Source organism: Symsagittifera roscoffensis, chromosome 2 (assembly GCF_963678635.1).
Source record: "Symsagittifera roscoffensis chromosome 2, txSymRosc1.1, whole genome shotgun sequence".
In the NCBI taxonomy this organism is placed as follows: domain Eukaryota; kingdom Metazoa; phylum Xenacoelomorpha; order Acoela; family Convolutidae; genus Symsagittifera; species Symsagittifera roscoffensis.
This window is the reverse complement of record NC_087063.1, coordinates 60,934,787-60,950,136: the sequence shown is the minus strand read 5'-3', so window position 1 is coordinate 60,950,136 and position 15,350 is coordinate 60,934,787. Positions and strand designations below refer to the sequence as shown.

Here is a 15,350-nt window from a genome sequence, read left to right as displayed (position 1 = left end):
ACCTGCTTTGTGGATCACCGTAACAAACACGCCAAAAAGAAAGATCTCATTATTCGCTTCATTGGAACGCAAGTTGATCACGACGACATCATAAATGACTGTGGGCAGATGCTACGAACAAACACAGCCAAGACGACTTCACAACTATACTGATGCTGCGAGCTAACACAATGAAGACGACTCCACATTTGTACAGAATACTCATGCCGATACAATTCGAATCCCCATACAGAAATTTCATCGCAACTTCAGCTATTACTAAATCAGGATTCTAGTCAGACGTCAACGTTAACCAGCATTGGCCATCAACTTGGATCATCAGCACTACAAAAATCAGATGACCTAAACTAATCAGATATCCGAGATACTCCCGAGACTTATTTCGATATAACAACGAAAATTAGCCGACCGACCTCCGCTTCAACAGCCAGCACATGACATCACGATCGTGAGACTCAGTACAACACAATAACAAGAAAGCAGTTCATACCAGCAGTAGACTCTCAGGCATTGAGCAACGGAAAGTCGGAACGAACTACAGTCTTATGACTAGACCTTCAAAAAATAAAAGTGAGCCTATTGAGAGAAATCCCATTAAGTAGAACAAGTGGTTTGGCCTCTTCGAAACAACTTCTTTAATTGCCCAATCTCGGAAGCCAGAAAAGACACATCAGAAAACTTTAACTACAGGAAAAACTAATAAAGCTATATTTAACAGTGCCTTCAAAGAACTACGACGACAATATGGACCACCAGACGTCATCATCGTTGACTTCATCAACGACTATAGAGCTTCAAGCAACCATCAGATCATCGCACTGATTCGAACAAGAGTTTTTCTACTTTCATCAGTAACAAGTTTATATTTTTAGTACGCTTGGGATCAAGGACCACTTGAGCTCAACAATATATGTAACAGTTAAGGTCAGCAAATTACAACACCACCAGCAGCTTCATTAGACGCAAAAGATCACCACCTAAAAAATCACGCAGTAAAACCTCATCAAGAATAGAAAGATAATTCACCAAGCATTCAACCGCAATACATGAACCAGGACTCAACGATCAACACCAAGGTTTTAGAGAACTCGACACGCCAACGAAATACAACAATAGACCGACCAGCTTTTACCGCAGACATCAGGAAACTGGATTACCATTACCCGGACCCCATGCCCTTCGACCGACAAACCATCAGCTAGCATACTGCAGCCAGTACAAGCATTAGCCTTTTGAAGAAAAGCAGAAACTCTTTATGGACAGACAGTTTCTGTACTTTTACCTCGAACAAGAACCTCAACTGAAAGGTTGCACCTCAAAACACGCTTCCAGCTACAGCAACCAATTTCAACATTCAGAATTGCACATTTTTTTCAACATCTCATCCTGCTCGATGCAAGACCAACCGTGGAAAAGGGTGATTTCGTCCAATTTGCCGCAGCCAAACTCACCTTGAGGAGACAGATGACACTGCGACTCCTCTAACGGTGACCGAGATGGAATCGAACGCATGACCCTCGTGATGAGATACATGTGCCTAACCCACTCAGCCGCGACTGCTTCAACCTTGCACGGTCATCAAAAAGAGCACCCGCAGCTCAACACCAGCCAAAAACCAAATCAGTCAAGCCACCTAGACAGTCAAAAGCCAACACTTGTTAGTAGCAACACACTCCTCATATAGTACCAGTAATCCTCCATCACCACACAAACGTCGACAAGTACGTTTTTCTCAATAATAAAAACACAAACAGTTACATGTAACAGAAAACCGCATATTTTTTGGAAATAGAGCAATTCAATTGTCGTTCGAGGGTTCTTTGACTCCGTAATAGGGACGCATAAAATGGATCTAACAATTCGCGCTTTAGAGAAGTCTTCGACAACCTTTGATTTTTGAAAGGTTTCTATGATGGTTGCCAGCAACGTCAGTGCAGCAAAAACTGACAAACTCAACAGCATCTGTAGAAACCACGACCACTTGGACTACATCGCCTTCCCCAATTTCGCCGACAACTCAAGTTGCATCATACCAATAACAGATAAAATCGATTTAATTAAACCCCAAACGACAAACAAAAGATCACCTGAGGTTTGACGTGCGGTTAAAGTAGTTTCCGAACCAAATGAGTTAGACATCAAAGAGAAAAAAATAATTGCTACACATCAGGCGACAGCAACAATTTCACTCGAATCAACCAATAACAGACGCTCGACAGCAGATATCAACAGCATCAGTAAGACCATTTTGGCGGAACGGCCAACCGACCTACAATCGTCAGCACAACAAACAGAACATACTCGGATTGCAACTTTAAATGGTCAATGGATTCTAAAGACGGCAGCTCCACAACTAACTCAGATCAACTCTTGAAAGCCGCAGATTTAACATCGCTATTTTGCAGAGGCCCACCAAGGAAACAAACACGAAAGAATTTGCGAGTCAAACGGAGCCAACATCGTTTTTTCAAAAAAGTTTCGATGAAAAAAAAACGGACATGCCCGCTACCACATCTAAAAAAGGATCAGTCAAGCTCATAACGACAACCGACAGAGAAAATTTCGGAACACCGAAAGAATTCTCGGGACTTCGGACAATCAATATTATTTTCAACCACCAGGAAGATATCAGACTAACAGCAACAATCACAAGTTTCTTCAGCGTCAATGAATTCAACGGAACAGCAACGACAACTTCAACCCAACACCTGTTTGATTTAAAAATCGATGCTTAAAAAATTCTGCGGTAAAATTCCCAGCACGGACGATACTCTACAGCATCCCACAACAAGAACCAAATACCCAGCCAAACATTGAACGGCAAAGCAGCAAGCTAAAACATTGAAAACACTACTCGAAGCCTCAACGAACCAACGGTATCAACGACATTTGTTGACTTTGTGCAAAAAAAGCTACCAGAGTTTTAAACAAATAAAAGTCGGCAACAATATACAGCAACAGCAACACAGTAGCCAACAACAATAATAGCAACATCAGTAGACGCATCAACATCAACCATCAGCATCAACAAAATGAAACACACATTGAAATGAGCTGAGCTGACGAATCTGTGACACAGCCACAACCGATATCAGCTGAGCCATTTTTGGGAATCGCCACCGTTCAGGAAATATTCCAACCCCCATTTTTTATTAATAATACTTTACAACTGCAAAATGAGGCTGGGTGTAACGTTTCAATTGCAAAAAGTAAATAAATAACAAGGCTGTTCACGCGCAGCATAAAATTGGAAATCACGCCTTCTTAATTGGAATCATCGACTCGAAAAGGAAAGTTACCAAAATTTGAAATAACATCCTTAATTGTTGTCATGAGTCGAATTGAGCATATGAGGGAGAAGAGCGTTTAATTCGCTTTGTTAACGCTCTTCGCGCTTGACTTCAAATCCGCGCCTAATTTTAATTAAAAATCCGTGCCTAAGTCTAAAGAAAGCACCTTTTTCAACAAAATCAACTTTGATTAATTTCGAACTATATAAATCAATGCTTTATAGGGTAGATTATTAAACCAAGCTAAAATTCAAGCGAGTAGGTTATTCAGTAACTCAAAGATTGTTGCCTTGCTATTTAGTGTGCTTCCCAATCGGTTTCAGTCTTGCCTCAATCTCTCCCAGAATCCGATCTGCCGATTTGAAAACAGTATCCGCATCTTTCTTCGAGAAACACATGGGCGGCTTAGTTTTGATCACACTATTGAACTTCCCGTCTAGATTGACCAACACTCGGTTTTCTTTCATCATTCGCACTTGCAATTCATCTGCTTCTTTCGTTCCCGGCTCAAGTGTGTCTTTATTCCGAATGAGCTCAAAGCCTACGAGTAGTCCTTGACCTCTGACGTCAACATACAACCTATGTTTAAGTTGTAGCTCTTGAAGTTTCTTTTTCAAGTAAGCTCCAACTTCTTGTGCAAGTTGCTGTAGATTGTCGTTTTCAATCACATCAAGAACTGCTAGACCAGCTGTCATTGAAACTGGAGCTCCTCCAAAAGTGTTGAAATATGTTCTCTTTCCGGCACAGAATGAGTTCGAAACTTGACTTTTTACCACAAGCGCGGCCAAAGGGTATCCATTTTTAATTGGCTTCCCAGACGAGACCATATCAGATACGATTTGGTCCCTTTCAAAGGCCCAAAAATGGGTTCCGATTCGCCCAAAACCCGTTTGGATTTCATCTGCAATACATAGAATATCGTCTTTTGCAAAAAGTCAAAATTTTTTGAGATAATTCTTCGGGAATACAATGTGACCTGCACATGAGGGAAAAGATTCGGCGATGAATGCCGCGACTGAACAAACTCTAATTTCATCTCTCTCTGACACAATGACTGCGGCAAGATCTTTCAAATATGCATCACATTGCCGTGCTTCTTTCTTAATATGAGCAAACTTTCCTCTTACAGGATCAGGCATGGATACTACTTTAACCCAATTGAGTTTTGACGGATGGTCTAACTCATAGAGTAATTTCAGATAGGGTACACCGTCTGCTCGTCACGCTATCTTATTTTCGGCCGGATAGATTCGTGCAACTTCTTTGTTTAATACCGATCTTAATCTTACTCTTATATCTCTTAGTCTCAATAGATCTATAGTATACTGGTTTGTTACGAGTTGGTCTCTTGGAAAAGGCAACTAAGATTTAAGTTAAATTCAGAATGCTCTAGTGCTGAAACTACAAGTAATTTCAGCACTTACAAATAAAAGGCTTGTTAGTTAGATGGAGTATGATTGGTTAGTCTTTAATATTTTATAGGGATAAAATATCTAATTTAAAACCAATAATAATATATGGTTTGGATCAGGTTCCACCCATCCGGGGTTTACAGAGTTTTTGTTTCTTTGTCTTATTTCTGTAGTGGAGGATGGATGATTCATAGTTCAAATTTCGCAAGCGTCATTTCTATTCCATTCTTGGAAGAGAAAGCTCCAGGAAACTGGAATCGTAGAATTCATCTTGTCAATCAACGATGACTGAGACCGTCAACAAAATCAATCTGATTTCAAGATGGTTTGTTATGATCGTCTGTTGTTGATCGGTGTGGAGAACTATGTTTCGATCTGAATTGGGAATGGCGTGAAGCTCGAGTTTGGAGGGAATGCCCTGTAACTCGGATCTGTACGTATACTTGAACATCTAGGTGGTCATTGGTCTGTTTCAATGAATTCCTTTGCTTCGAAGTCAAGTCGTACTTTAAATCCTTTGAGTTGTGGTTGTGAGCGGCATATCGGTTGAGTTTAGCCATTCTGTAGGTTGTGCGTGATGAGGTTGTCTTAGCTGCTTGGTGCTCGTCTTCGTAATTGTGTATGATCTATATTACTGCAATATATATTTTACATAAATAAATCTTTGGTTAATCCTTCTTTTTAATAATGATTTTTTATAAATTTTTATCGCAAAAGCTTTTATTTCTAGTTCAGTTATTTTAAAAGAGTTACTCACACTTGAGTACCTCTTATCAAAAATAAGGAGTGTGTCACAAAGCGTGGGTTTTTAGCACAGTGGGTTAGGCCGGCTATTGAGCCTGCTCAGGAATTCGTCCTCTTCTGGTGGATTAGGCCAGGAGTAAGGGTATGATTTCATGCTGGTTTTTTATGGGGTCTGTTTTGTGTTAAATTTTGTGTTGTTTTTGATTCTGGTTTTTCCTTTTGTTGTTTTAATTATGTCCTTTTCTTAAAAATCAAATTGTTTGGTTTGGGTTTGTCTTATGACTTTTTGGTGTTTTATACCTTCTTATTTTAGACTTAGCAATAGTCTTCAAAAGAATAAATTATCGGTTCTTCAAGGTGATTTAATCCAGTTTGGGTACTGTGGGTTTTCTTTTCTTAGTCATGCTGTTAGTTTGTGTTTCATGATGTTTAGTAAGCTGCGTTGGTTAGTTGAGATTATTATAAAATTCCTTTCCAACCGGGTTTAAAGAAAATTTGAAACTTGTTATTATTAGTTTGAGTTGTTATCTGTGAACGTTAAAACTTGAAATCATTTTTTTAAACAATTGGTCGTGGGCGAGCTATGCGATTGTGGATGAAATTTGTGTGCAAACAATTCTTGAAAAAGTTAGTACTGCTAGCATTTGTATAAATTTACTGCTGAAAATTTTAAATTTACTGCATTGTGGGGATTGAAATTATTAAATTATTTTCAGTGTATTCAGATTTACTACATTGGGGAAAAGAACTTATAGATGAATTTACTGCTGTGGAGAAGAAATTTCACTGCGTCTTTTATTGCTGTTAGTTAATAAAAGTTTAGAATTATAAAAGAGTTTACTATTTGAAAAGTTTATAATGTATAAAAGAGTTTGCAATTTTTGTTTCTTTTTTCTGTTTTCTTGTTTGTAGATGATGGTGATCTAAAGACTAATAAAAAAACATATAATAAGAAATTGTTAGTCTGTTTTGAATTTATTATTGTTAAATTATTTAATTCATACTTACTTAATTATCGGGGAAGAAGCCATGAGGGAAGATATCGCGAATTGAATCTGATTTGGTTAGTAATTTTGCTAATTTGCGAATGATGTTTTTAGTTTCGAGTTGTGGCCAAAGCAATTGAAATGCTTTTATGGTGTTTAGTTCTTCGGTGCCAATGGAAAACTCGTGATTGGTGTGTTGAATGAGGTTAAAAAGCTTGTGATTATATTCAGTATTGAGAATGAATTCTAGTATTGGGATTTCTATAAACTAAAAAACTATCACAAGCAAACGATTATTTCAACTTATTCAAGGTCTAAAAATTAGAAAATTTTTTCATAGACAAGAAAAGAGTCACTTTTTTCACCTTTCGTTTTTTGCGTAACACTTAAGTAAACACGAAGAAAAACTTCTGCAATTGGAAGACATTACTACTTAGTTTGTGGATCACTGTAGCGAACACGCCAAAATTAAAGACCTCATTATTCACTTCATTGGAATGCAAGTTTATCACGACGACATCATAAATGACTGTGGGCAGATGCTACGAACAAACACAGCCAAGACGACTTCACAACTATACTGATGCTACGAGTGAACACAATGAAGACGACTCCACATTTGTACAGAATACTGATGCCGATACAATTCGAATCACCATACAGAAATTTCTTTGCAACTTCAGCTTTTACTAAATCAGGATTCTAGTCAGACGTCAACGTTAACCAGCAGCAGCCATCAGTTTGGATCATCAGCACTACAAACATCAGATGACCGAAACTAATCAGATAGCCGAGATACTCAGCAACAAGCCCCCTAAGACTTATTTCGATATAAAAATGCAAATTAACCGACCTCCGCTTCAACAGCCAGCACATGACATCACGATTGGAAGACTCAGTACAACACAGTAACAAGACAGCAGTTCATACCAGCAGTAGACTCTCAGACATTGAGCAACGGAAAGTCGGAACGAACTACAGTCTTATGACTAGACCTTCAAAAAACAAAAGTGAGCCTATTGAGAGAAATCCCATTAAGTAGAACAAGTGGTTTGGCCTCTTCGAAACAACTTCTTTAATTGCCCAATCTCGGAAGCCAGAAGAGACACATCAGAAAGATATAACTACAGGAAAAGCTAATAAAGCTATTTCTTAAGATTCCTGCAGCAGTTCTATATATTTTGGTGCCTTTAAAGAACTACGACGACAATATGGACCATCAGACGTCATCATCGTTGACTTCATCAACGACAAAAGAGCTTCAAGCAACCATCAGATCATCGCACTGATTCGAACAATAGTTTTTCTCTTTTCATCAGTAACAAGTTTAATGTTTTATTACGCTTGGGTTCAATGACCACTTGAGCTCAATCTTATATGTACCAATTAAGGTCAACAAGTTACAACACCACCAGCAGCTTCAATAGACGCAAAAGATCACCACCTAGAAAATCACGCTGTAAAACCTCATCAAGAATAGATAAGATAATTCACCAAGCATTCAACCGCAATACATGAACCAGGACTCAACGATCAACACCAAGGTTTTAGAGAACTCGACACGCCAACGAAATACAACAAAAGACCGACCAGCTTTTACAACAGACATCAGGAAACTGGATTACCATTACCCGGACCCCATGCCCTTTGACCGACAAACCATCAGCTAGCATACTGCAGCCAGTACAAGCATTAGCCTTTTGAAGAAAAGCAGAAACTCTTTATGGACAGATATTTTCTGTACTTTTACCTCGAACAAGAACCTCAACTGAAAGATTGCACATCAAAACACGCTTCCAGCTACAGCAACAGTGGAAAAGGGTGATTTCGTCCAATTTGCCGCAACCAAACCCACCTTGAGAAGACGGATGACACTGCGACCCCTCCAACGTTGACCGAGATGGAATCAAACGCATGACCCTCGTGATGAGATACATGTGCCTAACCCACTCAGCCGCGACTGCTCCAACATTGCACGGCCAACAAAAACAGCACCCGCAGCTCAACACCAGCCAAAACCCAAATCGGTCAAGCCACCTAGACAGTCAAAAGCCAACACTTGTTAGTAGCAGCACACTCCTCATGTAGTACCAGTTATCCTCAGAAACCACAGAAACATCGACAAGTACGTTTTTCTCAATAGTAAAAACACAAATAGTTACATGTAACAGAAAACCGCACAATTTTTGGAAATAGAGCAATTCGATCGTCGTTCGAGGGTTGTTTGACTCCATAATAGGGACGCAAAAAATTATTCTAACATTCGCGCTTTAGGGAACTCTTCGGCAACCTTTGATCTTCGAAACGTTTCTATAATGGATGCCAGCAACGTCAGTGCAGCAAAAACTGACAAACTCAACAGCATCTGTAGAAACCACTACCACTTGGACTACATCGCCTTCCCCAATTTCGCCAACAACTCAAATTGCATCATACCAAGGAACAGACAAAATTCATTTAATTAAACCCCAAACGACCAACAAAAGATCAGCTGAGGTTTGACGTGCGGTTAAAGTAGTTCCCGAACCAAATGAGATAGACATCAAAGAGAAAAAAAATTGCTACACATCAGACGACAGCAATAATTTCACTCGAACAATTAATAACAGACGCTCGACAGCAGATATCAACAGCATCAGTAAGAAAGTTTTGACGGAACAGCCAACCGACCTACAATCGTCAGCACAACAAACAGAACATACTCGGAATGCAACTTTAAATTATCAATGGATTCTAAAGACGGCAGCTCCACAACTAACTCAGATTAACTCTTGAAAGCCGCAGATTTAACATCGCCATCTTGCAGAGGCCCATCAAGGAAACAAGCACGAAAGAATTCGCGAGTCAAACGGAGCCAACATCGTTTTTTCAAAAAGTTTCGATGAAAAAAAACGGACATGCCAGCTACCACATCTAAAAAAGGATCAGTCAAGCTCATAACGACAACCGAAAGAGAAAATTTCGGAACACCGAAACAATTCTCAGGACTTCAGACAATCAATTTTATTTTCAACCAGCAGGTCATTATGAGACTAGCAGCAACAATCACAAGTTTCTTCAGCGTCAATGAATTCGACGGAACAGCAACGACAACTTCTACCCAACACCTGTTTGATTTAAAAATCGATGCTTAAAAAATTCTGCGGTACAAATCCCAGCACGGACGATACTCTACAGCATCCCACAAGAAGAACCAAATACCCAGCCAAAAATTGAACGACATAGCAGCAAGCCAAAACAATGACAACACTACTCGAAGCCTCATCGGACCAACGGTATCAACTACTTTTGTTGACTTTGTCGAAAAAAAGCTACCAGAGTTTTGAACAAAAAAGTCGGCAACAACATACAGCAACAGCAACACATTAGCCAACAACAATAATAGCAACATCAGTAGACGCATCAACATCAACCATCAGCCAACATCAACAATATGAAACCTACATTGAAATGAGCATAGCCGACGAATCTCTGAGACAGCCACAACCGATATCAGAAGAGCCATTTTTGGGAATCGCCACCGTTCAGGAACAATTCCAACCCCCATTTTTTATAAATATTACTTTGCAACTGCAAAATGAGGCCGGGTGTAACGTTTCAATTGCAAAAAGTAAATAAATAACAAGGCTGTTCACGCGCAGCTTAAAATTGGAAATCCCGCCTATTTAATTGGAATCATCGACTCGAAAAGGAAAGTCGCCAAAGTTTGAAATAACTATCACGTGCAGCCAAACAAATCAGAACCTTCAAAGATTCGACCCAAAATTCGACGCTGTTTGCCTCAAGATTCGACCCACAACTCGAAGCTGTTCGACCCATGATTCGACTTTGTTCGACCAAAGCTTTCATTTTACCATCCTTATTTTTGGTCAAAAAGCGGTCATCCTTAATTGTTGTCATGAGTCGAGTTGAGCATATAAGGGTGACGAGCGTTTAATTTGCTTTGCTAACGCTCTTCGCACTTGTCTTTAAATCCGCGCCTAATTTTAATTGAAAATCCGCGCCTAAGTCTAAAGAAAGCACCTTTTGCAACTAAATCAACTTTGATTAATTTCGAACTATATAAATCAATGCTTTATAGGGTAGATTATTAAACCAAGCTAAAATTCAAGCGAGTAGGTTATTCAGTAACTCAAAGATTGTTGCCTTGCTATTTAGTGTGCTTCCCAGTCGGTTTCAGTCTTGCCTCAATCTCTCCCAGAATCCGATCTGCCGATTTGAATACATTATCCGCATCTTTCTTCGAGAAACACATGGGCGGCTCAATTTTGATCACACTATTGAACTTCCCGTCAAGATTGACCAACACTCGGTTTTCTTTCATCATTCGCACTTGCAATTCATCTGCTTCTTTCGTTCCCGGCTCAAGTGTGTCTTTATTCCGAATGAGCTCAAAGCCTACGAGTAGTCCTTGGCCTCTGACGTCAACATACAACCAATGTTTAAGTTGTAGCTCTTGAAGTTTCTGTTTCAAGTAAGCTCCAACTTCTTGTGCAAGTTGCTGTAGATTGTCGTTTTCAATCACATCAAGAACTGCTAGACCAGCTGTCATTGAAACTGGAGCTCCTCCAAAAGTGTTGAAATATGTTCTCTTTCCGGCACAGAATGAGTTCGAAACTTGACTTTTTACCACAAGCGCGGCCAAAGGGTATCCATTTGCAATTGGCTTCCCAGACGAGACCATATCAGATACGATTTGGTCCCTTTCAAAGGCCCAAAAATGGGTTCCGATTCGCCCAAAACCCGTTTGGATTTCATCTGCAATACATAGAATATCGTCTTTTTTGCAAAAGGTCAAAATTTTTTGAGATAGTTCTTCGGGAATACAATGTGACCTGCACACGAGGGAAAAGATTCGGCGATGAATGCCGCGACTGAACAAACTGTAATTTCATCTCTCTCTGACTCAATGACTGCGGCAAGATCTGTCAAATATGCATCACATTGCTTTGCTTCATTCTTAATATGAGCAAACTTTCCTCTTACAGGATCAGGCATGGATACTACTTTAACCCAATCTTGTTTTCCCGAATCCGCAAACCCCTAGGGTAGTTTCCGTCTTTCTTCTTGTAGACTGATATTCGCATCGTTGATTCTAAGTGTCCGTGGTATGCCATCTCGAGGCACAGTATCTTGTGACGCTCGCCTTTATGGTAGGCTCTGGCCATTTGGATAGCCAGATCAATCGCTTCTGATCCCGAATTCGTGAAGTAGCAAAAATTCAGTTTCTCGGGGAACTTCGACGATAACCGTTTGGCATACACCGAAAGCTTGTCGTTCAAAAAACGACTGTTAACGTTTAGAGTTAGTATCTGTTTGTGGACTGCTTCTGCAACGTAAGGGTGCAAATGGCCGACATGGCTTACGTTAAAATTGCAGTCCAGGAACTCGTTTCCGTTTTCATCGTATAAGTATTGACCTTTCCCTCTGACAATCATTGGCGGGTCTTCTTCGAAGAAAAGTTCCACATTCGGTCGAACATGTTTTTGTCTAAGTTGAATCGTTTTCATTTTTGACACTAAAATATCTTCGTCTAAAAGTTTAGGATGGCCATTAGATATTTTCGATTGGCCCGCTTTGTTATTGAGGTTCATATGTTTTGGCTATTTCTTAGAAGGTCGCACAGACGACATTGTCAGATTTACTCCTGGTGGCGTTTTGTCAGCTGAATTGATAAATAATTGGCACTAATCGAGAATCGAAGAAACCACTTACTGATGAATGTGAATCAAAAGTTACATTGAGTCGAACAAGCCTCCTGCTGTTCCGAGTTTGATTGAGAGTGCAATCAATCGGACAAACCTCCTACTGATCTTAAGAAATTCAAAAACACAAAATGACCGCGTATTCAAAAATTGATGTGGTTTTGTAAAAAAAAATAAGACTGCTCGCATCATGGGTTCCAACTGCGATACACAGAATATCTTCTTTTTGCAAAAAGTCAAAAACTTTTTTGAGACAATTTTTCGGGAATACAATGTGACCTGCACACGAGGGAAAAGATTCGGCGATGAATGCCGCGACTGAACAAACTCTAATTTCATCTCTCTCTGACTCAATGACTGCGGCAAGATCTTTCAAATATGCATCACATTGCCGTGCTTCATTCTTAATATGAGCAAACTTTCCTCTTACAGGATCAGGCATGGATACTACTTTAACCCAATCTTGTTTTCCCGAATCCGCAAACCCCTAGGGTAGTTTTCCGTCTTTCTTCTGGTAGACTGATATTCGCATCGTTGGTTCTAAGTGTCCGTGGTATGCCATCTCGAGGCATATTATATTCTGACGCTCGCCTTTATGGTAGGCTCTGGCCATTTATGGTAGGCTCTGGCCAGCTCTATGGGTTTAAACTGCGGCTTAAAAAGAGTATCTTGGGCAGTTTTCAATTCAATTATTAACAAGACTGATCGTATCCAGGCAAATTCTTGAATGTTTCCACTGCCTTTTAAGGTTTATGGAGTAGTGGTCTCTTTGAAAAAAAATGATGATGCGAAAATTTTTTTAAATTGTATTATTTTGAAAGTCACCGCCCCACATCTTATATAAAGTGATATATTTTGCATGGAGCAAAATATAAATTTAACCAAACAGCACAGCATGCCTCAATTTGACACGATTTCTAAACGGATTAGATCTCCGCATACGCCTGAATATCATGAAATATATCGCGCGTTAATTGTTCCAGTTTGATCAAAAAGGCAATCTTTTAACCCTCAAAAATTTACAAATTTTAATCAAAAGTAAATTATCGTCCAAAATGGCAAGCTAATCAGTCGAAATTTGTCTGCAGAAAAAAAACACCTCGTGCGCAAATATTTGTCATTTTCTTCGAAAGTCTAACTAATATATTGTTACCCTTTCCACAAATATTTGTTAATCAAAAAATTTTTTCCGACGAGGTTGTATTACATTAATCAACTAGCTAGTTTCATTCCAATCTGGAATGATTTTCGCTTAAATCACTGCCGTCGCAACACGTTTATAGAGAATAGCAAAAAGCGCTGGTCTTAGCCAGAAATGGGCATTTCATATTAGAGTATTTGTTCCAATTTTCAAAAAATGGCGGAATGGTTATGCTCGGGTGGTTTTGTCTCCAGAAAAAAATCTAATTTTCAATTAGAAGTTTTTGATCAACTTTTTTAATATCATTTAAAAATTATTCTTGTTCTGAGCTCAAATTTGAAAGTTATTTCACTTGTAATCAATTTTTGCAAAGATATTGGGGTTCAAAGATTGCCAATTAGGTCAATTCGGGGCAGTGAACGCGCGGTTCGTTTCGTGCTATTTACGTGTAAACGGAGATTTAATCAGTGCTAGAAATTGCAAAATCTAAGCGAGAATTTTTACCGGGAATTAAACCCGGGTAATTCAGAGTTCATCTATGCAGCCAAACATACATAAGCAAATGATGTGATCGCATCGATTTTCTAAGCAACCGTTATCCTTTCAAACTCCGAGTCCAATGAGTGACTGCTTCCATGTCTTCCGTATCTAACGATCAAGTCTAACTCATATTTTCAAGAAAGTTAAGATATTGTTACTGCGTGATATTCTTTTTTCTCCAGACAAATTTTGAATACTAAACTGACTTTTACAAGTTTTTTTATACTACCCTAACAATTTTGATATCCTGAGCACTATCTTAGTACTCTTGATGACTGGGGTGTTTTTATTTAGGAGAAAGATTGTTTCCGAAGCTGAAATGCTAATTAGTTCTTTTTGCGACCATTTTTGGGTGTTTGTAAAAAAGTTAAGTTGGCCAATTTGGGATATTAGGTTATAAAACGGGGTAAAGTGCGGATTGTTTTGCTTAAATTATAACCAATGAAAAACATTTGATACATGACGCTAAGTAATCCCCATTGTACTGTAAACTAGCGTTTCTGGGGATAAACTTGTCAAAAAAACACAGAAAAAAAATTGTTTCGAAATTCAAACAAAAGCACCGAAAAATTAAGCTAGGGGTAGTTTTTATTCTTAGCATTTCAGATTTTTCAATTGAATTTTTTAATGGATTTTTTTTCATCTTTAAAGTTTATGAGGCTTGAAATTTAACATTTTGGCCAATTTGTGATTTTTGCGCAAACATTACTGCAAACACCTTAGATTAGGCTCAATTTCGGGGTATACTTATGCTCACTACACATCCCTTTAATTATGATAAGCAGAACTGAAGCAATGCAAAGCAAAATCATTTGTATATATAGAAGGAAAAGTAGCTTTTTTCGATCAAATTGATCAAGGGGTCTAAAAGCTTCAAGTGCTCTTTAACTTCTTTCAAGTGCTTTGACAAAAAATTACGAAAAAAATTTCTTCCAAAATAAATTCGATCAGGTAAATATATTTTGTTCTCCATACACAAGCAAAAACAAGCATAAAAAAGGTGGTTTGTATCTGGAAGGAAATTCAAACAACTAAACCGTGTAGTTTAAAAATGAATAGTTTTGATTGCAAATGAGTGTGCAGTCTCAGATAATTCAGATGTATGATTTGACTAGTTTGCACTAATGAATACGTAAGTAAATAAAATTTAGTTCAAAAACTGAAGAACATTCCATTTGTCAAACACTTGTCTAGTTGAAAATTGTTGGAACCAATTCGTTTCGTTCAATTAACTTTAAAAAATTTTGGAGGCAGATTTTTTGCCTTCTCATTCGTTTAAGGGCATTGTTTTAAGCGTTTTTGATTTGTTGCTGACTTTCGAATTTGTGTTCGAGGTGGTTTTTTCTTCAGACAACTTTCGACTTTTTTACATAGCAATTTTTGACAGAAGTTTTTGACAGAAATTTGAGTTGGGGAATTTTACCTTTGGTCTTTTTTCGTGAAAATATGGGGGTTTAAAAAGGCCATTTTGACCAATTAGGGACATTTAACGCGCCATATAATTCGAGCTATTGACGCGTAAGCGGAGAATT

General features: G+C 38.6%; 2 protein-coding genes across 2 annotated transcripts; both read right to left on the bottom strand.

Annotated features, from left to right (window-relative positions):
- Positions 1-3,583: 3,583 nt before the first annotated feature.
- LOC134839906 (ethanolamine-phosphate phospho-lyase-like) lies at positions 3,584-4,117 on the bottom strand. The gene has a single exon (XM_063855534.1). It carries the CDS (start codon positions 4,115-4,117, stop codon positions 3,584-3,586), a length of 534 nt encoding a protein of 177 aa, XP_063711604.1.
- Positions 4,118-10,582: 6,465 nt separating this feature from the next.
- On the bottom strand, positions 10,583-11,942 carry LOC134839905 (ethanolamine-phosphate phospho-lyase-like). Its single transcript, XM_063855533.1, has 3 exons — positions 11,474-11,942; positions 11,268-11,357; positions 10,583-11,190 (listed from the first exon to the last, which is right to left on the bottom strand). Exons 1-3 carry the CDS (start codon positions 11,940-11,942, stop codon positions 10,583-10,585), a joined length of 1,167 nt encoding a protein of 388 aa, XP_063711603.1.
- Between the last annotated feature and the right edge of the window lie 3,408 nt (positions 11,943-15,350).

Coding starts and splice junctions, on each gene's coding strand:
- LOC134839906 (XM_063855534.1), bottom strand. CDS start 4,117: ATGGTCTCGTCTGGGAAGCCAATTAAAAATGGATACCCTTTGGCCGCG.
- LOC134839905 (XM_063855533.1), bottom strand. CDS start 11,942: ATGAAAACGATTCAACTTAGACAAAAACATGTTCGACCGAATGTGGAA. Junction 11,358..11,473: donor AGACGGAAACTACCCTAGGG/GTTTGCGGATTC, acceptor CATATTTGACAG/ATCTTGCCGCAGTCATTGAG. Junction 11,191..11,267: donor ATCTTTTCCCTCGTGTGCAG/GTCACATTGTAT, acceptor TATGTATTGCAG/ATGAAATCCAAACGGGTTTT.